The sequence below is a fragment of the Protopterus annectens genome, chromosome 1.part1, assembly GCF_019279795.1.
Source record: "Protopterus annectens isolate FY-2018-M chromosome 1.part1, PAN1.0, whole genome shotgun sequence".
Lineage (NCBI taxonomy): Eukaryota > Metazoa > Chordata > Ceratodontiformes > Protopteridae > Protopterus > Protopterus annectens.
This window is the reverse complement of record NC_056726.1, coordinates 762,091,680-762,119,546: the sequence shown is the minus strand read 5'-3', so window position 1 is coordinate 762,119,546 and position 27,867 is coordinate 762,091,680. Positions and strand designations below refer to the sequence as shown.

The following is a 27,867-nucleotide window of genomic DNA, read 5'->3' as shown; positions in this document are numbered from 1 at the left end:
GGTAATTGGCTAGGCTTAAAATGGCGCACAAAGGCAGTTAGCCTAGTACTAATCTATGAATCTATGAATCAATGGCTACACAGAAATATAGAATTGACATGTTTTCTCTTACTGTACCTTTGCATATGTAAATGTCTTGATTAGTGTCCTTGGCTTAATCTAAAAACAAGTTTTTTGTGTAGGCATGTGGGTTTGAAAAAAAAAAGAAAACATTGTAACTTCAATGAGAAGCTTTCCTTTAGGAAATAAATGTTCAGTATGAGTTGAGAGGTCTGCAGTTTAGGATAGTTGTATATTTTGTTCTTATATTTCCATGGAGACAAGCTGATTACAGGCACATACAATAAATCTTGAGAGTTCCAGGCATTGCTTATGAAGGAAATGTAAAACTAAAAGGTACAAGAGCGAGCACCTCAGCAAAAAATAGTCTGAAATTACTGGAAGTGAATAAGAGATAACAGCCTTCCAGTGACCTAAACACTTCAAAGCATTTATTAGAACACTGTATAATTTAGTCTTATTTAAAGATAGCCAGTTCACTTTTTCTTAATACTAAAAGTTAATGTTTTCAGAAAGCATACAAACTGTGTTTCACAACTAGGAGGGGGATAGAGATAAGAAAATAACAAACCGAAATTAGTGTAAGCACAGGCTGTAACATGTACTTTAGCATAGATAATCTTAATTTTAGATTAGGTAATGCCTGTGGCTGCACACATTGATGTGTGACAATTATTCCTATCAGGAGGGTTAAACTTCATCATTTTAAGATATACATAATTTGTTTATTTATTTTAAGTTAATATGTTAGGGGGTGTGTAGGAGTGTGTTTGTTTCTTGGTTTGAAGGTTTTCATTAAAACAAAAATTAATGAAAAGTGTGACATAGGTTCAACTGGAGATGACAAGAAAAGAATCATCTTGCCAAATATTAGTGGGTGAGTGTAACACAAAAGCTGAAAATAGACACTTTAAAAAGCTGCCTGGTATGGTAGGTGGGAATAATAATGTATTATCATAATGGCTACACTATTCATATTATTTTGGAATGTAAATGGCCTCACAGGTATAGACCAAAAGGTAAGAGAACTGATGAATAATAAGAAATGCAGAGTGCAAATAGTAACAATGCTACATGAGATGCATTTGGATAGAAATGAACATGTGAATCTGATGAAGAAAGGATTTCAGTATGGATATTCAGCAGAATATCAGGGACAAAGGAAAAAAGGGAGTACTTAAACTAATTGCTAGAGGAGCTCGAAAAGTGATAGAAGAGGAAAAAAAGATAATAATGATAGATTAATGGTAGTAAGGGACTATTGGCAATGGAGGAGGATTATGCTGACACATATTTATATTCCACCTAAAACTGCTATTATGGAGGGTAGATGTCTGTAGAAATTTATGAAAATATTTGGTGTGGAAGACGCAAATTCGTAGTAGAAATTTGGAGAGAATTTGCATATTATTCCCCATGGTACAATAACTGTGGAAACAGAATCTAAGCTGCCTGTGAACATCCCACAGATGCAGGATGCAGCATGTATTCTCCTTTGTTGGAAAATTTTGGAAAAAGAATTATGAATGTTAATGGACTAGTTTATAGCTGTTTTAGAATCCACCTTAGGTAAAAAAAAAAAAAAAAAAAATAGTACACAGGGACACCCTGTCCTTGAGAAAGATCAGATAAAGTGGTTGGGAAGAGAGAGCCCAGAGTTCTGATAACCATTTGGCCGATGTGATTACAAGAAAAATGGTTTTCCAAGACAGAAAACTTTAAGTCCACCTTAGCATATGGCTCAAAGGGGACTGTCAGAGACTGACAAAGTACTCTTAAGCCCCATGGAAGAGTAGGATCCTTAATAGGTGGTCACAGTAAGAAGGCACCTTTGAGAAAGGCTTTACATAGTCTTGATGATGCCAATGATGAATGGTTTTCTTCTATGTGAAAATTAGAGTTAGATGCATATTGGATCTTTATCATAGAGTAGCTCAGCTACTGAAATAGAGGCAAGAAAATCAAGGATAGCTGGAATAGATGTTGAAAAGGGGTCTGGTTTTATTTGGAGAGCCTAAAGGGAAAATCTTTTCCATTTGCTCTTATAAATCTTTCTAGTAGAATCATTCTAAGAGGATGTGAGGATGCATCAAACCAGGGAAAAAGCCTGAACTGTCTAGCCATCATTAGAAATGGAGAAACCATGCAGTTAACTCGAGGGTCTGAATGTCTGGATGAGTTATCCCTTATGGATGAGACAGAAAGATATGGACACAGATCCAACACCTATGGGGGGTGAACTAGATGAGGCCAGAACAAAGGAATCCATACTTGTTGAGGCTACAATGGGGCAATGAGGATTACTTTGATCTTCCACTGAGATGCTTTCTGAAGAAACCTGAGAATGAGAGGAGTGGGAGGTAAAGCATAAAGAGTACCAGGGAGCCAGGTCATAAATCAGAAAGTCTTTTGGTGACTCCCCCTTTGGGGAGATCAGGGCACAGTACCTGCTGCACTTGGAGTTGAGAGGGGAAGTGAAGAGGTCTCAACACAGTTGGCCCATTGACAAAAAATCATTTCCATCACTACAGGGTTGAGAGATCATTCGAGAGGGAATAAGATGGACCTGTTCAGTTTGTCTGCTAGCATGTTGGACTTCCCTGGGATGTGCATTGCCAAATGAAAATGACCAGAAGAGATTGCCTATTGCCTACCGCCATACTCTCAATGCTTCCCAACACAAGGGCTAGGAACTGGATACCCCTGTTTGTTGATGTACCAGACTACTGTCATGTTGTCTGTCTGAATAGCAACTATTCCTGGAGGGACAGCATCTTGAAATGCCTGCAGTACTAAAAGGACTGCTCTCATTTCTAGGATATGGATGTAAAGATTGACCTCCAAATGAGACCAAGTGCCTTGGACTGTCCTTCCCAAGTAATGACCCCCCACCCTTGTTGGATCCATACAAAGTCAATGTAGCTTTGGGTACCACAAGGATAAAAGGTCTGTCCTGAAAAACTTTTTTTGCGGTGATCCACCAGGCTATGTGCTCTCTACAAATCCTTGTAATCTGTATCGGTGTGGTCAGAGCGTGTCGTCTTATTGATCACTGCACTGCAAGTGTCCACTGCAGTACCCACTCATGTGATACCTTGCTAAAGGTACTAGAGTTATGGAAGCTGCCTTCGATCCAAGAAGTTGCAATACTAACCTTGCTGAAGGAGAAGGAAGAGAGAGAATGTGTGATGCTTAGCTCTGAAAAGTGTGTAACCTCTGAAAAGTGTGTAACCTTGTCTGGGGTAAGCTTGCGATGTGTGCCACCACATCCAGACAAGCACCAATGAATTCCAGGACTTGAGTGTGGGAGAGCTGAGACTTGGTGTAGTTCACTGTGATGCCCAGTTGAAGCAAGTATTCCCTGGCTTGAATCAGTAGGGGCTTGGTGGGAGCAGAGAGGAGCCAGTCGTCAAGATATTGAAACATCCAAAATTTTAGAAGTCTAAAGTGAGTTGCGACCACTGCCATGCACTTGGTGATCACCCTGGCGGCTGTGGTGAAGCCAAAGGGCAGGGCCCTGAACTGGTGGTGACTGTCTTCACTGGTAGTGACCGTCTCCAAGCCGGAAGTGTAGGTACCTCCTGGATTGCCTGTCTATTCTGATGTGATAGTATGCATCCTGGAGCATCTACTGAGAACATCCAATCTTCCATGTGCAACAGCACAGAATGGAGTGAACCGTGATCATTTGGAACTTCGAGTGTTTGATGAACTGATTCAAGGTGCTGATCTTGGACCTCAGCACCTTGAACTGATTCAAGGTGCTGAGGTCCAAGATCAGTCTTGGGTCCCCATTTTTCTTTGCGGCCAAAAAAAACCTAGAACTTCTGAATCTTTGCTGGTCTAGGAGGAACCAACTGCATGACTCTTTTTGCCAGCAGTTTTTCTGTTTCTGTAACTGCTATTTTTCTCTGACTGGGTGAAATGTCAGGAATTTTTCTGGGCTGACTGGGAGGCCGAAGGTACATAATAACCTCTGGATATTATCCTCTGCACCCAATTATCTTTGGTGATGGCTGTCCAGACATCCTGGTGCAAGGATAAGCCCCCCCCCCAACTATCTCTAGAGTGCATCAGTTGGACAACCTTTCAGGAGTGCTGAAAGGGCTTCTCAGAGAAAAGACCTCTGAAGCCATGGTGTTGCAGGCTTCCTCTGCTGCATGGGTGATGTTTACCATTAGAGATCCTCCCCCCTGCCATGGGGGATCTGTCTCCATAGGAGTCCTAGAAAGACCCTTGCAATTTCCAGAACCGCATCTTCCCATCCCTGCTCTGGTTCCATGAAAAAGTCCTTTGAGGGCTAGAAAAGCATATCCCTGCAGCAGATAATGCCTTTCCACCCTGTTCACTTCTTGGGAGAGTTTCTTTCACCTTAGAGCCAAATAAGGTAGATCCATAAAGAGAGCATTGATGAATACCTACTTGAAGGGAACCACAAAACCACAAAGGCACATCCAGGCATGTCTTCTCATGGCAATTCCTGAACCTGCGGCTCTTGAAGCTCCCTCCAAGGCATGAGATATCAGCCTCCAAGAGGCATTTGAATGGGGCTGAGGGTGCCAGTTGCAAAGAAATGGTCTTCTTGCCCTCTACAGATTTGGACTCTGACAAGGCATTGGAAAACTCCTTGAAATCTAGTTACTTATGCCAAATAGTTCAGCAAACTGAGGGTGAAGGTCACTGCTGAAGCATAAACATGTTTCCCAAATCTGTTCAACACCCTGGACTCTCTGTTCAGAGGATGTACAGAAGAATTCCGTTAGGCAAATTCCTACTTGGTGGCTGCTGCTATGACCACTGCATCTACCGGGGGACCCTGGCTACAACTGGCACAATCCTGTGGGGGCACCAGTTACTTGTCAGGTTATTTTGGGATTGCCTTTGTGACATCCGGATCTTTCTAAGCCCAGCAGTTGATGACGTGCACCATCTCATCTGCCGGGAGGACTACCCAGGATGTAGCTGAGTCAGCTCCAAAAGCCTCAAGAAACACTGACCAGGGAGGGGGGGGGGTTGGAACACTAGACACCTTTCTGTCTCAAAAGTTCAAGTATTTCATGAAACATTCTCAAGGGGTGATCTGGGGAACCCACCCACTTCATCGAAGTTGGTGTCTTCTGTCAATGATCCCTGTAGGGAAAACAGGTACCTCCTTTTGCATGTACACGTCCGAGGGAGCTCACTGGTAGAATGCTCCAGAAAAGACTAAGACTTGTGAGCAGAATCCTGGATGAAGGCCGTCTCCAGGATTGACCATGTTGACTGCCCTCATGGGACAGGATGAGGAGACTCAGCACCAAGAGTAGACAGTTGAGCAGGGAGAGGACCCAAAGGGGTACAAGGGTGTCTTGTCCATGGAGGGCAAAAAACTTAACTCCCCTACTTTGAAGGCAGAAGCCATGGGAGAACCAAGAGCCGGCCTGGTATGACCTGAAGCCACCCACCCATGACGGATCACAGCATCCCCATGATCCTGCCTTGGCTCAGAGGTTGAAACCGAACTGCTTAGTGCTGAGTTCCCAAGAGGTAGGGATGGCTCAAAGAGCATCTGAGTTGAACCCACCCCCCTGGATCCAATACCAATGCTATGGCTCAGAGATCCCTTTGGCTCCGACAGGGTCAGTGTTGATTGGATCAGAGATGTAGCCAAAGTTGACAAAGGTCATATCTTTGCATTTGACACAGACATAATTAGAAGTCTTGGGTCTGAGTGCTCCAAAAAACAGGATGGATCGAAGTAGGAGTGAAGAGTTGGTTTTGGGCTAGAGGTTGGCTCACAGGTCCAATGGAAACCTTAGCCAGAATAACCCCTGACTGAATCTGGGTTCTGAGAAATTTCCTCATCATCCTGTCCAGATCTGCTTTAGACAAGACTCCTAGTTGGCCTGAGGGACGGGGAAGCTGAAAGTGGTCTGGATACCCTTTGAGGAGTGTCTTGCATAAAGGGTGAAAAAAGCCTCAAGGGGATGGGCTCTGGAGTGGACCGAAAACTTGGACTTGGATCTTGTCAGAGCCAAACAGCCAAACGGATCTGAAGATTTTTGTAATTTTTTGAGAAGCTAACCCAAAACGGACAAAGGAGAATGATCGGGGGATTGCTTCCTCGAGTCCTTGGACTTAACCGAAGAATTCCCTTTAGTTTTCTCTGAAGATTTTTTTTTTAAAAAGGGGGTAGCTCTAACAGGAGAAGAAGAAGCAGTAGTAGAAGAGAGAAGGCCTTCTAACACCAGTTTGTTACGGCGCTCAACGAGTGAGCAGTGGTTGAACCCTGAGCAAATTTCACACTCTACATTAAGATGGGCAATCCCCTAAGCAATAAACATACTCAGGGTGGGCATATCAGTCGGGTATTTTGTGCCCACATGAAATACACTTCTTGAAGCCATTTGGTTTATCAGCCACCTTTAACAGGTAGAAACAACAATAAAATAGAAGATGCACAAAGGGGAAAGACAGACCATATACCAGCTATGGTACACACAGGAACACTACCAACAATGGTAGAACAGAAGTACCCAAAAAGGGGTAACAAGAAAGAGTATAGACTAAAAGGAAAGAGAAAAAAAAACACAGGGCACGAAGCCTGTAAAGCACAATGACAGCAAGCCAAAAACTTTTTTTTTACAGAATAAAGGGGAGGATAAACAGGGAAAAATATATAGCTAACAGTTATCTGTCAAGATCAAAAAATATCACTTATCTGTACATGCCCAAGCTACAGGTGACCATGTGTGTATTGCCGAAGTGGCAAATGAGATCTAAGGTAATAAAGGCTAAAGAGGGGATTGTGGGTAAGGGAAGGAGCTCAAGCTATGGAGCCAAAGTCTTTAGAAGTGTCTGAAGCCTCATCCGAAACCCATTGGTTGAGGATAGATGAAAAAGACAATGTCAGATCTGAATTTAATCTTTGTTAAAAATTACACCCTGCTCTGCGCACTATACTCACATTATGCCCTGTAACTATGTAATGTATCTGTCCAATTTGTACTAATTCTTTCTTTGTTGATCAGTTTCTGCATATTATTACATTATTTGCTTTAAAGGGCTTGTGCCATGGCTGAAGTGCCAGTCCATCCCCTGCCACAACAGCAAATAAACAAAATGGTTGCACTGCTTAGCAAAAGGTGAGTAATAAAAATGATCAGGCAACACTTTCTCTAGTCAAATTATCAAATAATTTCTTACTGTGCTTTTCCAAAGGTTTCAGTCTGACAGACTGATCGATCATTTGAATGTCTTTTGTCAAAGTCATTTGAAGTATCCGTGAGAGCATTTTGTGTAACAGTAATGTGAGTACTAGCTTTGCAGTCAAATGATTGAATGTAGTGTTTTGACGACAGGTTCTTCTCTGAAATAACACTGCTAAACTGTTCTCTGTTATTCTTTAGGAACATTTCTGAATATTGTAGGTCACTTTTAAGCAGAGATTTTGAATATTTATGTTGGTGAGAAGGTGACCCTCTACTGCTGAAGTTTGGTTTTGATTGAAGTGCAGAATTTTGTCCTAATAGCTGTACTATTTCTAAATGGCCTGAATCACTGACAGTTTGTGTATCAGCTGAATTTACACAAATGTTTGGTTTATTCATGGAAGCATTCTTTTCAATCATTTCTGAGTTAGGATAGTAGGTATCTGCATCATTCTTCTCAACTTTTTCTTCAGTGCTATATGCATTTGCTAGATGAACTTCAGAATGGGTTTCTACAGGGGCTGAAAGGAGAGAGTTCAAATGATTGTCTTCAGTATCTGGATCATATAATTTGTCCTTGTAAGACATTTCTCTGTATTTAGAATCACTGAGGAAAACAGAATTACTGGAATCTTTAGAGGAAATTTCACTTGTATGTACTGTCAGACTTACTAATAGCTTATCGCGTTCAAGCAAAGGATTAGATAATTCTTGATTAAAAGAGGAAGGTGACCCACTCACAGACCAGTCAACATCATTAACAGGCTTATCAATGACTGCTGAATTCTTGTAAAAATCTGATGTCCTCTCACTTGGAACTTGAAGATAAATCTTATTTTGCTCTTGGTTACCGATTTCAGATTCTTCAAAACTTGGCTTATAGTCCAGTGCAGAAATATTACTATTAAGACTGTTTGTGACTTGTTTAGTAAACTGACTGTCAAAATTAGTGATTCTTGAATCCAAAGTCTGCTCATCTCTACACATTTGATGAGACTGATCTAAAAGAACATCATCTGAAACAGCTGTTTTATCACTAGTAAGCAGGGACACTGTCAGGGGTTCCATCTGCCCAGATACAGATTCACCTGAAAGGTCTGTTGTTCCCCAGTTAAGGCCTCCACTGTGCTGTGCATCCTTCTTAAGCTCATTTTGTAACAAAAAATATTGGTCCTTCTTTGTTTTTGGAATAGATGCAGAAGGAGTACGCACATCTTGCTTCAATTCAGTACTATCAAGATTAACCTCATGAAAAAAGGACACACCATATTCATTTTGCAGAAAACGCTGATTAATACCATGGTTGTTTTGTTCATCGCTAGCAAAGTTATTCTGTTTCTGAACCAGAGATATATCATTAATCTGAACTTCACTGAAGTTGAAAGATTTAGGAAAATCTTGTTTATTTGATAAACTATTGCTGTTTAAAGAGCTAGAAACTGTGCATCTTTCCTCTGTGGTCCAGCAGTTCTCATGTAGAGTGTTATCTTCTTTTTTTTTGCAAAGCTCATTGCACTTTGGGTAGTCGTTCCAGCTTAAGGAGTGCTCTTGTTTTTTGCTACTTCCTATGCTGTGTTCAGTAACTCTATTATGAGCTTCTCCTGTACCTACTTCACTGTTATGGAGGAAAAATGAAGCTTTGCTAAAGACACCTTGGTTGTTCTCTTGTACTTTTCTTTGATTTTGGAAGCATGAAATTGAATCAATGCTATAAGCATCACTATTATCTGTGTCTTCGGCTTCTCTGTCATTTTTACAAGGCATATTACAAACATAAGGACATTGGTCATCATTTTTGACAGAGCACTCTTTTGTTTTGTATTTTCTGAACAAATTCTGAAGTGGTTGGTATGTTAGCTTTTGCTGTAGTACAGCAGGATGCACAATCTGTTGAAGCTGTTGATGATATAGATGCAAATGTCTCTCCTTTTCTTTCTGCTGTGATAATACATCAGTACTAGACTTAACATTTCCACAAGGTAGTTTATTTACATGACTCTGAATGGTTTCAGTTCTCTCATAGGGATAATACTGCACAACTGCTGTACTATTGCAACAAACATCTTTCAAAGCCAATTCCTTCTGCAGTGGCAGTACTGCTTGTACCTTCTGATTTCTACTAGTCTGTTCTTGCCTATTTTCATACTCTCCTTGTCTAGACTTTGCTGACTTTGAACATTGTTTACTTTTGGTAGCCTCTGACTTAAGAATAACAGTATTTTCATCTTCCCAATTGAAAGACTGATGTTCTGTAGTACTATTCTGCAGTTTTTCAGACAGACCCACTTTCATAAATCCTTTAACTGGTGTGGTATGCTTAGACCATGTATAGCAGGGACTCTCAAGGGCAATATCAGACTTTGCAGATGCTTTTGGAGTAGAGGAAAGAGGAACGTTGGATGGGTGGAACACTGCTGCTGTTGATTTGTGTCTTACTGAACTTGGAGCAGTCAAAGGAGGATGTAAGGTAAGTTTTACTTTTTTCGGCACACTTTTTTCTCTTTGTACAAAACTTGCAACACTTTTGTTACGTTTTGGAGAGGGGCTCCTAACACACTGACCTTTTGCTGTGGAAGAACATTTAATTCCCATCTTCAGCTCTTTCACCCTAAAAGACAGAATTATGCATATTAGTATTTATATATACATAAACTAAATTAATCAGCAATTCACCCACACTAGATAGATGCTCATTTCCTTCTTTCACAGTCAACAGGAGGAGCAAGTGTGCACAAACTGCCTACACAGAACTGATGAGCTGTGCCTTTTACTCTGTCCATACAAATCTAGTTAGATCTAATTTGAATAGCTAATAGTTGTTTCTTCTGTTATTATGTCACTCATATTTTCTCAACATATTATCAGTATGGTTGCCTCATCTTCCCAATGTATTTTTTAAACCTCTTGTGTCCTCTAGGACAAGACTCAGTGCACCCCCTGCATCCCCCATGATGACCCAGCACTCTTTGAACTCCTTCACCTAAAGAGGACCAGATGTAGAGCAAACTAAACACTCAACTCCAGAGACCTAAACCTATCCTACCACATCATCAACACCAGGTGGCATGACAGGTACCTAACTCAATGAAGCTACCGCTTCTAGAATAGTTAGCCCTTATTTATTAAGTACTAATCACCTTTAAAACCACTCTGAATGACTGAATGGGTCATCACAAATTTTCACCCTGGATACGTGTGGAAACTCTTCTTAATGGTGGACATTGTTAGTCTCCCACTAGTACTAGGTGATGTGGCAAAGTATACTGATAAGCTCCTTGGCTGTAAACTTAGCAAGAACCTACGAACTTACTAACTTCAACTTCTGAGAGACTTGCTTAGCTATAAAAACCTGCATTTGAAGCTGAAATTAAGTACAAACTTGCAGTTTTAAAAGTACTGTTTTTCATTTTTTTTCTTTACCTAATGTGCTGTGTGTGTCTCTGCTATAACAGGGGGTGGTAGTCTTCTCACTTCTTGTTATCTGATATTTAGCTGTTAGCCTAGAGGGATTCCTCTGTACTTTAAATGCTAGCCACAAAGTTTGAGAAATCATTTTATGCTCAACTTCTGAGAGACTTGCTTGGCTATAGTCACCTGCATTAGAAGCTGAAGTTAAGTACAAACTTGCAGTTTTAAAAGTACTGTTTTTCATTTTTTTCTGTACCTAACTGTGTGTTTCACTGAATAGTGTGTGCTGTGTGTCTCTCTGCTGTTTGTCCCCACCCACCGTCCCTGTTCTTGTTTTGGTGTTGGCTCTGGAATTGCCTGCCCCTCCAGTAAGTCTGTATTTGAAACACTCCTCCTGAGTTCATCTCATTTGCTCACTTGACTCAGAATATGATCTCACTGTACTCGGTTTAGTGTTCACTCTAACCGAATACAGTGAGATCATATTCTGAGTCTAGTGTGTTCACTCTACTTAATACAGAGAGAAGATTTGAGAAGGCCAACTCACTAAGGTTCCCTGATTAAATTGTAACTGTTATTCTAAGTCTTTTGGTTCAAGCACTTGGGCTTCATATGGTTGTTTTACATTAAGAAGGTCTGTGGTCTGCACTGTTGTGGCAGGACAGGTAGCTTACATCCTTCTAAGCTGGGAATTGCTGATTGAAGGCTCAGTGGCTGCTATTCTAAAAGTGTATTAGTTCTGGTTTAAACACTTGGGCTTCAGGCCCATTATTCTAAATTAAGAAGGTTTGTGGTCTGCACTCTTGTGGGAGGAGAGGCTGGATTCTGCCCTTCTGAGCTGGGAATTTCTGATCACAGGCTTATTGTGCCTGCTTATTTTAACTGTTTCTTTCTGAAATTGATGCACCTTGTTGCTGTAGCATAGGAACAGATTCAGGTCTGCTGAATCTAGCTTTGTTTGTATAACTTGAGCACTGATCCAGGCCATCTTTTTTTGGGGAAGGTTCCACTGTACCCTAGTAGCGGGAGTGTGCAGTTAGAACTTGTCTGATTGAAGACTGCTGGAACAGGGCTCAGTCTTGAGCTTTTTTCTGGTTAATTGGGTAACTTGTTTAAATCAGTTTGTTTGTATTGTATTGTTTATATATATATATATATATATATATATATATATATATATATATATATATATATATATATATTATATATATATGTATACATATAAAAATTGCACTTTTTTCATCTGCTTTCACCGTATTTGTGTTTCTTCCTACTTTATTACTAGGGGCATTGACTACAACTCTGAACTGAGATATATAACAATAAGCATCTTTTTCTGTGCATTTAAAGTGTTATTTTTTGATTGTATCTGCTTTATCTTCTGAAAAAATTAATACACTTGTTTCCCACCTTTCTAAGCTAGTATAGTCCAGTTTTCAGGTTAGTGCTGAATTCAGGGCTGTGTTACAAATCTCTGTTTACCCATACCTTACTTGGACAGCAGTAAGTTTCTCTGCTCACTTGTGAGAGAGGGAAGCTTTGGGCAACTTATCTGTCCCTGGAGGAGTGGTCTCAGCCCAGAAATTAATAGTTTATTGGCCATTTTGGGCTAATTTCTCTCTCTTTCATTTCCCTGCTATAAAAACCACATTTGCACGGTTTTGTGCGATGTGCAGCGCCAGTTAGCTAGGGTATAACTATTCCAGGCTCCACAAAGTCTCCCCTTCAGTTTTTCCCTTGGAACTAGACAAACTTTCAACTTAAGCACTCAAGCCATTAATTTCTCAGATCGGCACTTGCTCAAAACTCAAAGCAATCACTTATAAACCCTAGCACTAGACCCCCCTATACTTACAGAAGGACAAGGATCTCTATTCGACCTTACCAGCCATTCAGTATTCACTGTACCTATCCAGACATGTCCAAAGGGCAGTTTCAGGTGAACTCTCCAGTCCAACTGGTGAATCTGGGCATTTTGAGGCAATGTTACAACTGCCTCATGTACACAGACAACCCTCTCCTCCTACCACCAAACACTAATACATGCGAGAGATGCAATTATACAACCAAACTGGAGGCTAAGCCCTCTTAACCCAAGACTGGATCAGACAGTCAAGAGGAGAAGGGAAATACTGGCATCACACCACCAGTCTCGCACAGACCCATTAAACCAGCACCGGCAAAAATACACACATAAATACACAAAAACATACTCTGAGGTTCTAAATAAAAATATGCAAAAGCAACAGAAACCTCCAAAGCAGACATCCAAGCAACCTCCACCCCCCCCCAACACAAACCATGAAACACATACTTCACAAAACCAGTGTGCCACACAATCACAGCCCTTAAGGCAAAATAACATACTCAACATACTAGTAATAGGTGACTCTATAGGCAGCACACTGACGTCTCACTCACTAGGCTGAATAAGGAGAAGGTTACTGTTAGCTGCCTGTCGGGTGCCAGGCTCCGCCACATAACACAAGCACTCAGGTCACTCCAGAACAAGTACAAATACGACTATGTCATTGTCCATGTTGGTGTAAATGACCTGAGCCATACCTCCCTGGACTACATGAAAAGAGACATGGAACAGCTCTCTGATCACGTAGCCCAGGCTGGTATGACCCTGAGTAGCATCCTGCCCTCACCAAGAATGATACCACGGTATAAAGAAAAAATTATCAATTTCAACAACTGGCTAAGTTTCTGGTGTCCTTCAAAGGGGATCCAGTGTAAGTCCACCTGGGATGACATGCTCGACGAGCCTCGCTGCTTCACTAGAGACGGCTTGCACCTGTTACCTTTAGGCTTTCAAACATTGGCCAAGGCTCTTGCCACCCCCATAGTGCATTTTTTAGGCAAGGCTCAAAAGACAAACCCACTGCCGTAAATAGCACAAGTAAAAAAAAATCTGAGGGTAATGCTACTCGGTGCCAGAAGTCTAAACCTCAAAATGCACGTACTCGAGGCATTCCTCAGTATGGAGAAAATCAATATATGTGCAGTAACAGAAACCTGGTTTAAGGCTCCAGGCAGCACCCCAGCACTACCAGGCTACAACTCATACCATACATTTTGGCCACAGAACCTGGACCGAAATACAAAGGGCAGGGGAGTATCCATATTCATCAAGGATACCCACACCTCCAGGTTAGTGGTACAGCACGATGCTTCAGAGATCATCCACGTGCAGCTAACAACAGGCAAAACTGCAATTCAAATTGTAGCTTGCTACAGATCATCCACCATGTACCAGGACCCCCGTTCCGCATTTCTGGAAACACTGGGAAACATAAAGGTCCTACCAAACACCCTGATATTGGGTGATTTCAGCGACCCAAATATTAACTGGGAGAACTACTCAAGTACTAACTCCTTTGCCCAACATTTCCTAGAATTTATAAACTCAAACGTCTTGGATCAACTGGTCAACACTCCCACCAGAGGTGACAGCATATTGGACCTGGTCATCACCAACATGGGCGACTGGTGTTCCACACCGGAGGTCAACCCCTCACTGGTTAGATCTGACCATAAACAAATCACTTTGGATATCTACATTCCTCCCCCACCCCGGACAAGGAAACCACTGTGAAAAACTTTTCAAAAGCAAACTTCACATTACTTAACACCGAGGTGAAAAATTTCAAAGCCCCCATGCTAAAGGATAACGCTGCCCAAGCTGCAAAATCCTTTACTAATGCATTCTACAGGCACCTAGAAGAATGCATGGATCGTGCTATCCCAAGCAAAACCAAGACTCACTCCTCCAAGAAAAGGAAACCAGTCTGGTGGACCCCTGCCATAAACAAGCTATACAATAGAAGGAGGAAACTAGTACAGAAAAGAGTAAAATCCCAAGAAGGGAAGACATCCCTGATCAGTATCAGCAAGAAACTACGATCCCTCATAAAATCATCCAAGGCGAGCTTCGAAAGAAAAGTTGCCAAGGACTCCAAAGATAACCACAAGGCATTCTTTAACTATGTCAAGAATCTAAGCGGCAATGCTCAGATCTGCTCGGAGTTGGTGCAGAATGGCACAAAATACACTGAACCAACCGATATTGCCAACATCCTGGCAGCCATGTCCAGTGCAAACGTCACCCCCTCTTGTCCCCAAAAGGGCCCATAACCATACCAGAAGAATGTACAGCCCCTGAAATCAGACACTCGGGTTAAAACAGCCCTCTCCAAAGCCAAAAACACAGCATCAATGGGACCGGACAGTGTCCCAGGCTGTGTCCTACACAAGCTCAAAGATTAACTAACCCCTCACCTAAACACACTGTTCAAACTCAGCCTCTCCACAGGCTACGTACCCATAGAGTGGTGCACAGCAACGGTTATTCCGCTCCACAAAGGCGGAGCCACAACAGATGCCGGGAACTATTGCTTTATAAGCCTGACTAGCTTGGTCTGCAAGGCTATGGAGCACATCATCATGGAATTCATTAATAGAGACATTGGGAACCTCCAAACACTGAACCCTACCCAGTTCGGCTTTGTTAAGGGCAAATAATGCCTCCTAAACCTGGTGGACTTCTTTGAGACAGTTACCAAGGCTATAGACGAGGGAAAGGTGGTACACACAGCCTACCTAAACCTCGCAAAGGCCTTCGACACCATTCCCTATTCTGGTATTATAGACAAGCTCACCAGCCTGAACATAAACCCCTATGTCACAAGACGGGTTGTCAATTGGCTCACGGACAGATCCCACATGGTGAGAGTTGCAGGAGCTAGGTCTGACTCTAAACCGGTTACAAGTGGCGTTCCCCAGGGCTCAGTCCTAGGACCCCTCCTGTTCGGCATATACTTCTCAGAGGTACAGGCAAGCACAGGAGGAATCTGGCTGACCAAGTTCGCAGACGACTGCAAACTAGGGGCTATAACTTACTCTCTGGCTGACACAGACATCCTCCAAAAGGGTCTCACTGAGACGGATACCTGGTGTCAAAATCATGGCCTCAAGCTAAAAGCCAAAAAGTGCATAGTCATCCCCTTTGGAAAAAACAAAGTACCCACAAACTACCACATAGGTGGTAGTCCCCTAAATACAGAAAACGTAATAAGGGATCTGGGGACCCAAGTAGATAGCAATCTCTCCTTTGATAATCACATTGCCAAAGTGGTTAGAAAATCCTTTTATGTGGCCCAACTAATCACAAAAGGGTTTGCATCCAGATCAAAAGAGGTCATTGTGCCCCTGTACTCATCACTTATCAGACCCATCATAGAGTACAACGCCCCATTTGGGATGTACCTTACAAGACACCTGCAACAGCTGGACAGACCACAGAAGTACCTCACGAAGAGGATCACTGGCCTCAAACTGATGCCCTATGCAGCTCGACTGAAGAAACTCCAGCTGTACTCGGTTGCATACTGCATACTCAGATGTGATCTCTGCCTGACATACAAGGCCATGTCCAACCCAGAATTGATGGACATGCTCCCCCTAAAGAAAACCTTATCCCCTCGAGCCACACGGTCTAGAGATCTAAACCTCACCACAACAATAAATAGAATGTGCTGGAGGGATAGATTCCCTGTCCCAGAGACTTCCCATGCTTTGGAACAAGATTCCAATCTACATTAGGCAGAACTCCTCGCTAACATTTTTCAAGAGAAACCTTGACGAGTGGATGAGAAACAGAAAGTTACCCCGGGGATCAGTTCACTGGCTCTGCTGGACAGAGGCACAGGGAACTAATCTAAGGGGGCGGCGAAAGCCAACACATTCTGGCTAGGCTTATAAATGCTTTTGGGCAGATAGCTTAGTACATACTTATGAACCTATGACATGGTGGAAGGAAAAAAAAACTCTCATGAAACAAAGCACAGTGGTCTTGAGAAATCGCTTTGTTCAATCTAACATGATCAAGCAAGCAATCTCTTACCTGCAGAAGACTGAGAACACACAGGACAGCCATGAGTAAGAGGACTAACACTAGCAGTATACTAGAGTGGTTACTGACAAAGACCTCATGTCATTTTCCTCTATCTGGTACAGTAGCAAACAATCTACAGACTAACAGCTGGGAGCATGTTTTTTTCAAAAATCAAAACAATAATTAAAAGCATCAGGAATAAAAAAATATCACTGCATGCAACAGCTACAGAATTAAATGTGTCTCAATAGTCAGTACTAGGCAACCTAAAACAACTGATGTAGCTACACACTTTTCAAAAGTACTATTACATTTTACTACATCTATTGGAGTATATGCTACTTTCACAAACATCTGCATTAATTTCTTATAACTCACTTTTAGTCTTATTTTTAGGTACAACATTTCATTAAAAATGCTCTGAGTGCAGATATCTCATTTTTGGCAATATAAAGACAACGTCTTAGGACTATGTTGGAAAACTAGTATAACTTATTACCAGTCCACAATTGCAGCTATACAACCCACTAAAATGGTACATCTCCTATACTTGATAAACACAAGGTAAAACACCCTCTATGACAAGATTAGTAAATTATAGTATTTGTATGTGAATCTTAGAAGAGCAGGCAGAAAGCAAATAAAAAAAACATCCACAGACTGAAACAAACATAAAAAGATGTTATGTTCTTACCATAACATTCCATCTGTGCTGTCGTTCTTCATTCGTTCTTGACAGTTGGGTTTCAGTTCTGTCCTCAGAACCAACTCGGACGATATAACAAGCTCACACCAGCCAAAAACTCTTGAGCTAAGGTTACCCACAGTGCCTCTCTTCCCTTCCCTTCAGATTGTGTTTGCCCATAAAAATAATAAAGCGGAGGCTTTGTCTGAGGGAATGCTGTACCACGTAACCAGGACCAGTTCCGAACCTCCAGGAGGCTTTGGAGGGGTGTAGGAGGGTGGGATGTCAAGAATGAATGGAGATCGACAACACAGGTGAAATGTTATGGTAAGAACATAACTTCTTTATCTGATGTTGTCAATCTTCATTCATTCATAACAGTTGGGACAGAGTCCCTAGCTACTTTATACCCTGGGAGGCCCTATGGAAGGATATTCCTGAGCACCATTGAGCCAAAGGATGCTCTCTCCCTGAAGACCATGTCTAGTCTGTAATAAGTGATAAAGGTATGAGGGGTAGCCCAAGTATCTGCTGCACAAATGTCATCCATTGAGGCTCTTGAATGAAAGGCTACTGAAGTGGAAACTGGCCTGGTGGAATGAACCTTGACTTTAGCTGATAAACTCATTGGATTCTGTTGATAAACAAAGGTGATGCATTCTCTCAACCATTTTGCCAAAATGACTTTAGAAACTGACTTGCCCAATTTAGGCCCTGAAAAAGACAGGAAAAATTCGTCCAATTTCCTGAATGATTTAGTCCTGTCTAAGAAAAAACGTAACTGTCTATGTACATCCAACAAATGCAAGCAGTATTCTCCTTTGTTTGAAAAGTTTGGGAAGAAAACAGGTATGTCAATAGATTGCTTAATGTTTGAATCTGAGACAACTTTGGGCAGAAAGGAGGGGTTAGTGCAAAGGGATACTCTCGCTTTGTGAAAAATTATGTTTGGCACTTTACACACAAGGCCTGTAATTCAGATATTCTCCTGGCTAAAGTGACGGCTACCAGAAATAAGTTCTTCCAAGACAAGAATTTTATATCACTGGTGGCTGCTGGCTCAAAGGGTTGGCGAATCAAAGTTTGTAGGACTAACATCAAACTCCATGGTTCAATGGGTTCTTTAAAGGGTGGTTTTAAATGCAGGACTCCCTTTAAAAAGGTTTTGCAGAGGTGGTGAGATATTAAAGAAAAATCATCAAAGCCATTATAGAAACTGGAAATGGCTGCTAAATGGACTCTGATAGTAGAAGCTGAGGCTCCTGAGTGGAGTAAGGTTGACAAATATTCCAACACTTTATTAATTGTGGCTGAAAAGAGGTCAAGTCCTTGCTCTTGAGACCAAATTACAAATCTGTTCCACTTACTATGATAAACTTTCCTGGTGGACGGTTTACGGGAAGAAGTATCTTTTGTACTGGGGAAGATAGATTATTCTACCGAAACTATGAAGCCAATAATGGTTTAATGCTCAAAGTCCACAAGTTTTCACATAAAAAATTCCATATATCCACGAACAACTAAGCGCTTTCGCCAAGGTTAAAAAAACCATAGGCATCTTCAGAGTTGTTCGTTTACAATGCATTCTCCCCTTTTATACAACTTCCTTTACATTAATTAACCAATCACTTAATACAATTGATAATCACTTAAAACACAATAAACTGATTTTTAACAACTGCCTGATCTACCAAAAAGGCTTGTCAAATAAACAACCATGCCCCCCCAGTAAAAACACATCAAAGTATACATAAAACTTCACTTTTTCATTTATGCACATAATGTATGTTACCTTCACTAAACATTCATATACAATGGTGTAGAAATTGATATTTCATATAAAAATTAATTATACTCTCATTACTTAATGATACTTAGAATGTGCTAACAAACCATATACATAAAAATACAGTAATATATGTGTATAAATAAAAAATGAAAAATAAACTTATACAAATCTTATTATAACAACTAAACAATTCTACCCTGTTTTATTTTTAAAAATGGCTTTATGGAAATAAAGTCATCGAGTCCTGGCGGACTCGTTGCATTAGTCCATATCTGCCACAGGGACTCATGTGCCTCTAAAATGGACGCCCAATCTCCACCCCACTTATTGTCAGTAATTTTGTCTATGACAAAGAATAAAAACTTACTGAAATTCATACATTGTCTAGAGTGCAAATATAAGGCATTGTGTGGATCCTTATTTTTGATAGCTCTCAAATGCTCACCAATCCTGTCCCTTAATCTACGGGTGATCTTCCCAATGTAAAAGCCAGGACAGGAGAGGCAAGTGGGGTTTAGTTAAGGGGGTTTCACATATTATCCAAGATTCTTGGCATTGCCTTGAAAGGCTATCTAAATATCGCCATTCAATAGATGATTCTATTAGTTTTTTAAGTATTGACGTGGTTAATCTATTTTCAGTCATTCCTCATTCAGTTGGTATAGAGATGTTCAAGAGCAGTATTCACCAATTGTCAGATATGGACATGGGGGAAATTGAAATAATAGTACAATTTATGAATATCATCCTTAAAAACAATTTTATGGTGTTTGAAGATTAAATATTCCACCAGATATCGGGTGTAGCTATGGGGGCAAAATGTGCCCCCATTTTTGCAAATTTGGTTTTATTCAATTGGGAAAACAGACATGTATTAACTTCCAAATTTGCTCAAAATATTGTGAGTTACAATAGATTTTTAGATGACATCCTGATTTTATGGAAAGGGAAGGCTGAGGAAGTTACTAAATTTATTGAATTTTTGAATGGGACGACTAGGTTTCTGAAATTTACGTATAAGTGGGAGTTGAAATTCATTAACTATCTGGACATCAGGTTCAGTGTGGAAAATGGCATTTTGCAAAGTTCCATCTACAGGAAAGAATCATATTCCAATAGTTTGTTGTTTTTCACTAGTGACCATCCCCTATTTCAAAAACGTAGTGTGGTGAAAGGACAGATGGTGAGAATTTCAAGGTTGACCAGTGAGGAAGGTAAATTTAAAGAAGAAATGTATACTTTAATTGGAATGTTTTTGGAGAGAGGGTACCCCCTTAAATTGTTAATAAAAGTGAAAAAGGAGGTAGAAAGGAAAAGATGGAATAATTTTCAACCGATATTGGCTATGGAAAGCTATTTACAAGTAGATACATCAAATGGGACGTAGTCTAGTACCACGGGCATGGTTTTACAATTTAGTAACAGAACATCTGAAGTTATGGGAATTATTAATAAAGGGTGGGATATTATTTTTGACAAGAATATGTTTTCAGTTATAGGCACCAAGCCAAAAATAATTCACAGTAGAGGTAGCAATATTAAAAATATATTGGAGGCACACCATATGGTTTTTAGTAAAGGTTCGTACATGTCCAAGTGTGAGAATTGTAGGTATTGTAGGTATATCAACAATGGACCCTATGTGGACATTGGTGGATTTGGGGTTTCAGTGAAGTGTCCAGGAAAAAGCAATTGTAATTCCAAGAGAGTGGTCTATGTGGCCACTTGCCTCTCCTGTCTTGGTTTTTACACTGGGAAGACCACCCATAGATTAAGGGACAGGATTGGTGAGCATTTGAGAGCTATCAACAATAAGGATCCACACGATGCCTTATACTTGCACTCTAGATAATGTATGAATTTCAGTAAGTTTTTATTCTTTGTCATAGACAAAATTACTGACAATAAGTGGGGTGGAGATTGGGAGTCCATTTTAGAGGCACGAGTCCCTGTGGCAGATACGGACTAATGCAACGAGTCCGCCAGGACTCAATGACTTTATTTTCATAAAGCCATTTTTAAAAATAAAACAGGGTAGAATTGTTTAGTTATTATAATAAGATTTGTATAAGTTTATTTTTCATTTTTTATTTATACACATATATTATTGTACTTTTATTTATATGGTTTGTTAGCACATTCTAAGTATCATTAAGTAATGAGAGTATAATTAATTTTTATATGAAATATCAATTTCTACACCATTGTATATGAATGTTTAGTGAAGGTAACATACATTATGTGCATAAATGAAAAAATGAAGTTTTATGTATACTTTGATGTATTTTTACTGGGGGGGGGCATGGTTGTTTATTTGACGAGCCTTTTTGGTAGATCAGGCAGTTGTTAAAAATCAGTTTATTGTGTTTTAAGTGATTATCAATTGTATTAAGTGATTGTTTAATTAATGTAAAGGAAGTTGTATAAAAGGGGAGAATGCATTGTAAACGAACAACTCTGAAGATGCCTATGGTTTTTTAACCTTGGCGAAAGCGCTTAGTTGTTCGTGGATACATGGAATTTTTATGTGAAAACTTGTGGACTTTGAGCATTAAACCGTTATTGGCTTCATAGTTTTGGTGGAATTCTTTGTTTTTTTTCTGTTTTGCTGGTCATTGACCAGTTGCATTGTAAGATAGATTATTCTGCCTGGCAATTACCGGACGTGGAGGTACCAAGTGGTCAGCTTGAGACTTGGTAGGCTGGGATGGACCATCCCTTGTGGATGAGACAGTAGACTCAGAGTTAGGTCCAAAGTCTACAGGCAGTGAACTAGGTGAAGCCAAAGAAAGGGGAACCAGACTTGGCGAGGCCAATAGGGAGCAATGAGGATTACTTTGCTTCTCAATCGTTGCGCTTTCTTTAAAAACTGTGGTATTAGGGGAAAAGGAGGAAAGGCATAAAGCAGTCCTGGGGGCCAATCGTGTATAAGAGCATCCCTCAGGGACTCCACCTGAGGGGGGATTAGAGCAAAGTAGCTGCTGCATTTGTGGTTCATGGGAGATGCAAATAGATCGCAACAAGGCTGCCCTCAATGATGAAAAATTTTGGTCACTACCATGGGATTGAGAGACCACTAGTGAGGCAGGTTTTGTCTGCAATCATGTTGGAATTCCCGAGAATGTGAGTTGCTATCAGAAAGCGGTTGGAGGCTATGGCCCATTGCCATAGTCTCATGGCTTCCTGACATAATGGACAGGACCTGGTTCCTTCCTGTTTGCTGATATACCAGATAACCAACATGTTGTCTGATTGGACAGCAATTGTCCCAGACGGAAGGGCAGACTGGAATGCTTGCAACACCAGAAGCACCGCCCTCAGTCCCAGGAAGTTGATATGCAAATTGGTCTCTAAGGGGGACCAAGTGCCTTGGACTGTCTTTCCCTGAAAATACCCCCCCATCAGGGAATCGTCCGTGGTCACTACAGCCTTGGGCTGAGGAGGTGAAAAGGGGCTACTCCATAACTCCTCTTCTGGCTTCATCCAATTCAGATCCTGTTTGCAATGGTTTGTTATGTGGATTAGGTAAGACATGGGGTGTGTTAATAGAGACCACTGTGATGCTAGGAGTCATTGGAGCAGCCTCATATGGAGTCTCACCAAAGGAACTAGAGTTATTGTCACTGCCATTGACCCTAGTAGTTGAAGGACTAAGTGAGCTGGAACTTTGTCCTAAGAGAGTATCGCTTGGAGCTGAGACCTTAGGCTTTATAATCTGTGATGTGGAAGAGTGACTAGACAGAACCTTGTGTCGAGTGTTGCTCCAATGAATTCTAAGCACTGAGTGGGTACCAGTTTTGACTTCTCTTCATTTATCGAGATACCTAGGATTCCTGTCAGTTGCACGGTGTAGTGCAAGGCATGTAGCAGTAGATGCTTTGTGGAGGTGGTAAGGAGCCAATCATCTAAATATGGAAACACCCGGAAACCTTGCAGTCTCAAGTGAGTTGTTACTACTGCCATACATTTGGTGAACACTCTGGGGGCTGTGGAGAGACCAAAGGGCAGCACTCGAAATTGGTAATGACTGGCTCCCAGCTGGAAGCGGCAATATCTTCTGGAGTGTTTGTCCATTTTTATGTGGTAATAAGTATCCTGAAGATCTACTGAGCACATTCAATCGTCTTTTTCCAGAAATGGAAGGATAGACTGAACCGTGACCATCCAGAATTTTTATCTGTCTGACAAACTTGTTTAAGATACAGAGGCCTAGAATTGGTCTCCAATCCACTGTCTTTTTTGGCATTAAAAAGAACCTTGAGTAAAGTCCAGATCCTGCTTGGTCTGGTGGGACTGTTTGGATGACTCTTTTTCCAAGCAGCTTTTGAATTTCTTGCGCTGCTGCATCCTTCTGACTGGGTGGAAGATCAGGGATTTGCCTTTGTGGCCTTGGATAAAGATTGAAGGGGATGTGGTAACCTCTGATAATTATCATCTGCACCCAGGAATCTGATGTTATTGAGAGCCGGGCTAAGTGCTGCAGAGAGAATCGTCCCCTGACTGCCTCCAGAGGCAAGTAATTGGGCTCCTCTTCAGGAGCGCTGATAGGCGTTGCCCAAAGAAGGAATCCCTGGAGCCTTGATTATGCGGGCCCCCTCTGCCCCGGGGGGGGGGGGACTCACCACATGTGTCACAGAAAGGCCCTTAGGACTTCCTGAACCACATCTTTCCACTTCTCTGATTCCTGGTATAGGATCGTTGAGAAATGGAAAGATGTACACCCACAGCAGACAGGGTCTTTCCATCTCTCTCACACCTGGCTAATGCGTCTTTAAGTTTTGGGCCAAAAAGAGAAGAAGCATCAATGGGACCGTTGATGAAGGAAGACTTGAAGGGGTCCACAAAGTCACACAAGCGCATCCAGGCATGACATCTCATGACAATGCCTGCACCCGCTGCTCTGGCTGCCCCTTTGCTTGTATGTGCAATCAACTGCCATGAAGACGAGCTAGAGATGAATTCTAGGGTGGCAAGCTGAGAGGCAACCTGGTCATGTACCTCATCAGACAAGGTTCCTGAGAGTTATGTGATCAGGTCCTTTTGAACACAGGTAAAATGTGCCAAATAATTCAATGACCATATGGCAAAGGTTGTTGAAGGGTAAACCCACTTCCCTAATCTGTCTAATGTCTGAGAATCTCTGGAGGATGAACAGTAGGACTCATCTCTGCAAGTTCCTTCTTAGTGGCTACCCCAACCACGATAGCATCTACTGCCAAACCCTTGGATCAATGGGGTTGATCCTCTGGGGGACAATATTCTGTCGGATCTCTGAGGGATTGGCTCAGTGGTGTCAGGGGCCTTCCAAGCACACTGCACAATGAGCTTGACTAGCTCATCTGTAGGAAGGGTCACCCAGGAAGTAGACGGTTGGGCACAGAATGCCTGCAAGAATACAGATTCTTCTGAGGAAGGGTTGGTGGGCTTCCAGTTACCGCTCTGTTTTAAGATCCCTAGTATATCTCCAAAGGAGACATCTTCGGGGGACGACTGTGGGGACCCTTCCCCTTCATCATAATCCATATCTTCGGTGAGAGATTCCTCAGGTGAATCAAAGTTCTTCCTCTTGCACAAGCTCTTATGTGGCTCATCAGGGGGGAGATCTGAAGAGGACTCAGAAGAGAGGGTACTCTGTGGTAGGGTATCTTGCTGCTCCATGCCCATTGCCCCAGTGTAGCAAGACTGTGACAGCTGCGATCCACACAACACATATATAGGACATTCCGACACCGAGGGTGCCAACTGTGAGCCTGCTGAGGCAAGCACTCTCTCCATAATCTGTAAGGCAGGCCCGCTCGAAGAGGGATGGGAGCCCGGAATGGGGGTCACACCCCACTCCGAGCCCACCTGCAGAGAAGGAGCCACAGAGGACTTAAAGCTGTCAAAGCAACCAGAACCGTAGGTGGTGCTGTGGAAAAATCAGAGCTGTATTAGGTATCCCAGTGCCGGCAGCTGAGTCATGGTCTAGTGTTTTGACCTTTGGCACCATGTTCAAATGACCAGAAGGTTGTAATGGAGGGGGAGTAGCCAGTTTAAAAGGAGAAGATATTGGTGCAGAGAAGATCTGCAGTACCGTGGAAGGGGTCAGTACCGTGGCAATTGTCGTAGTCGGTTCCATGGTCAAAGATGGCACCGTGGAGAATGTTTTAGGCTGTGGTGCCGAGACAAATTTCTGTGCCAATTTAGGTTTAGTCTTCAGTTCAGTAAGAACCTGGCCTTTAGACATTTTTGGTTCAAGAGAATGAGAAGATGTTGGGACCGAGTGGCTCCTCTTATTTGTTTTTTTTTTCTAGGTGTTTGTGACACCTCTGCCTCAGATAAAGCTTCCGAAAAAGGGGTTTTTAATAAACCCTTTAAAATTAGTTTATTCTTGCACTCTGCTAAGGTGTGGGCACTGATGCCCCTACAGAGCTCGCACGGAGGTTGGACCTGCAAATGTGGGACTCCTAAACAATATATGCAGGAGAGATGCCCATCTGAGTTGGGCATCTTCCTGCCACACTTGTCACACTGCTTAAAGCCAGTAGTACCTTTCTTGTCCACCATTTTAACAAGCACAAAATACCAGACAGTCTCTCATGCGATCACAGACAAGACATACACAGTAATAGAGAGGAAGAAGATTTTTTTGCCTTTTTTTTTTTTTTACCAATGATGGCAATACAAGTATACCCAGAGGAGTGAGAGAGTGTGGGTGGGAGGGAAGGATGCCAACAATGGTATTAGATATATGTATATGTGTGTATATATATATATATATATATATATATATATATAAAGCGCGGCTAAGAAAACAAAAGGTTTTAGAAAACGTAGCAGCAAACTTTTGAAGAATTTGACAGCAGGCCTGATGCGTCTTGAAACTCTATGTGGCAAATGAGATCTGGGGGAAAGGGAAGAGAGGCACTATGGGTAACCGTAGCCCGAGAGTTTTTGGCTGATGCGAGCTTGTTGTATTGGCCGAGATGGTTCCTAGGATGGAACCGAAACCCAACTGTCATGAATGAATGAAGATTGACAACATCAGATAATATGTTTCTGCCAGGGCTTGACAAAGCCAGGATTTCAAGTTCAGAGAAGTGGCAAAGGGGCTGCTGCAGCCCAATTAAGTCAGCAGCACTCTGAAGCCATATTTCACTCTTCAGAAATAAGTGTATTACGTCAAATAAAATACACTATCTGCTGCAATAATTAACATAGTGTCATGGAAAGCCAACATTAAAAAAAAATCACTGCTGAAGTCTATCAGTACTTCAATAGTTCAGCAAATTCATTACAAAAAAATGACCACCACCTGAGAGTAGGGTTTCATAAGAGAAGGAAAATGCTCTGGGCTTACAACAGACATAGGCGGTAGAAAAATCTGAAAACCGTTCCCCTCCTGCTGCAGATATAGGGAATATTTTATTCTGGTGGTCAAGGCTACCATCTGAGGTAACAAATAGAGCTAAGACCAGCACTTTTAGACCAGCTACTACACTGATACTAAAGGTAGAAAGAAGTGTGTCAGTTTACATCAAAAATAAATATACCTCAAGGCTGGTCAAAACAGGAAGATGAACTTGAGCTTCTCCACATTCAAATCACCATAAGCAAAAACCCATACCACTTCTTTGCAAGATGTAAGTCTCCCTCTATGACCCAGAAAACCTATAACATGTATTTAAGCCTACTGGAAACACTCACTATTCAAACCAATACCATATTCAAGGGAAATTAATTACCCCACTGTTAACTGTGAATCAGATGTGACACAAAATGTGCAAGGGCAGAGGTTCCTGGATTTTGTAAACACAACTTCCCTGGACCAAAATGTCAATATGCTGACCAGGAGCACAAACACACTGGATCTGGCCCTCACTAATATAGGAGAGTGTTGCACACACACTAGAGTAATGTCCTCTCTGGTAAGGTCAGAGCACAAAATGGTCTGCTTTGAAGTAAAAATAAAATCCGGAACCCCAGCTAGCCCTGGAATGTTCAGAAACTACTCTAAGCCTAACTTCTTCCTATTAAGTGATAACCTGATACAATTTCAAGCATCCATAAACCCTGAGAACACTGCTGAGTATGTGAAATTGTTCAGAGAAACCCTATAAAAGCATGTTAACAGTTGCAGAGAGTCAGCTGTGCTCACCAGGAATAAGTACAGAACTAACTCAAAGAACACCCACCCTGGTGGAATCACATCAATAGGCTCTATAACAGAAGGGAGAAAATATTAGCAGAAATTATGAAGTGTAACACTCAGCAATCGAAGAAAATAATGGTAGAAATTATGAGATGTAACACTCAGCAGGACAAAAGCACTCTCATCAAACTGAACAAATGAGTCATAGGAAAATTAAAGTCTACCAAAGCCAAATTTGGGATAAATTTGACCATCCAGGACAAGGACAACCACAAGGCATTTTTTAGCTATGTCCACAACCTCAAAGTTAATACACAATTGTCTGCAGAGCTCATTGATAATGGAGCCACCTATACTGAGCCAGAAGATATAGCAAACCTACTGGCAGACAAATTTAGCTCTGACCTTAGCCTTTCCCCTGACCTCCCCTCAGGAAACACCATCAAATGCAACTCTCCCTACTATCGCTAGGGAACAGGATCTCAAGGCTCACTCTAAAGCCACAAACACTGCATTGATGGGCCCAGACAGTATAGTGTGTATTCACAGCAGGGGGGGGGGGCAGGAACCTGTGGCAACTCTGACACAGTCAATGTTGTAGAGTGATAGGTCACTGAGTTCCCATATGAAAGAGCAAGGGATGTCAGGATGAAACTAAAGAGAATGTGGCATAGGAAGATGCTTTGGAACTTTCTATAGAAAGTC

At 41.6% G+C, this 27,867-nt stretch overlaps 1 protein-coding gene across 1 annotated transcript in view; it reads right to left on the bottom strand.

Annotated features, from left to right (window-relative positions):
- Positions 1–7,437: 7,437 nt before the first annotated feature.
- Positions 7,438–27,867, bottom strand: part of KIF24 (kinesin family member 24) — a 2,255,161-nt gene continuing 2,234,731 nt past the window's right edge. Inside the window, exons 11-12 of the mRNA XM_044087249.1 lie at positions 7,526–9,858; positions 7,438–7,442 (exon numbers count right to left, since the gene is read on the bottom strand). Of these exons, the coding sequence (XP_043943184.1) occupies positions 7,438–7,442; positions 7,526–9,858 (2,338 nt within the window). The remainder of the gene's footprint in view (positions 7,443–7,525; positions 9,859–27,867) is intronic.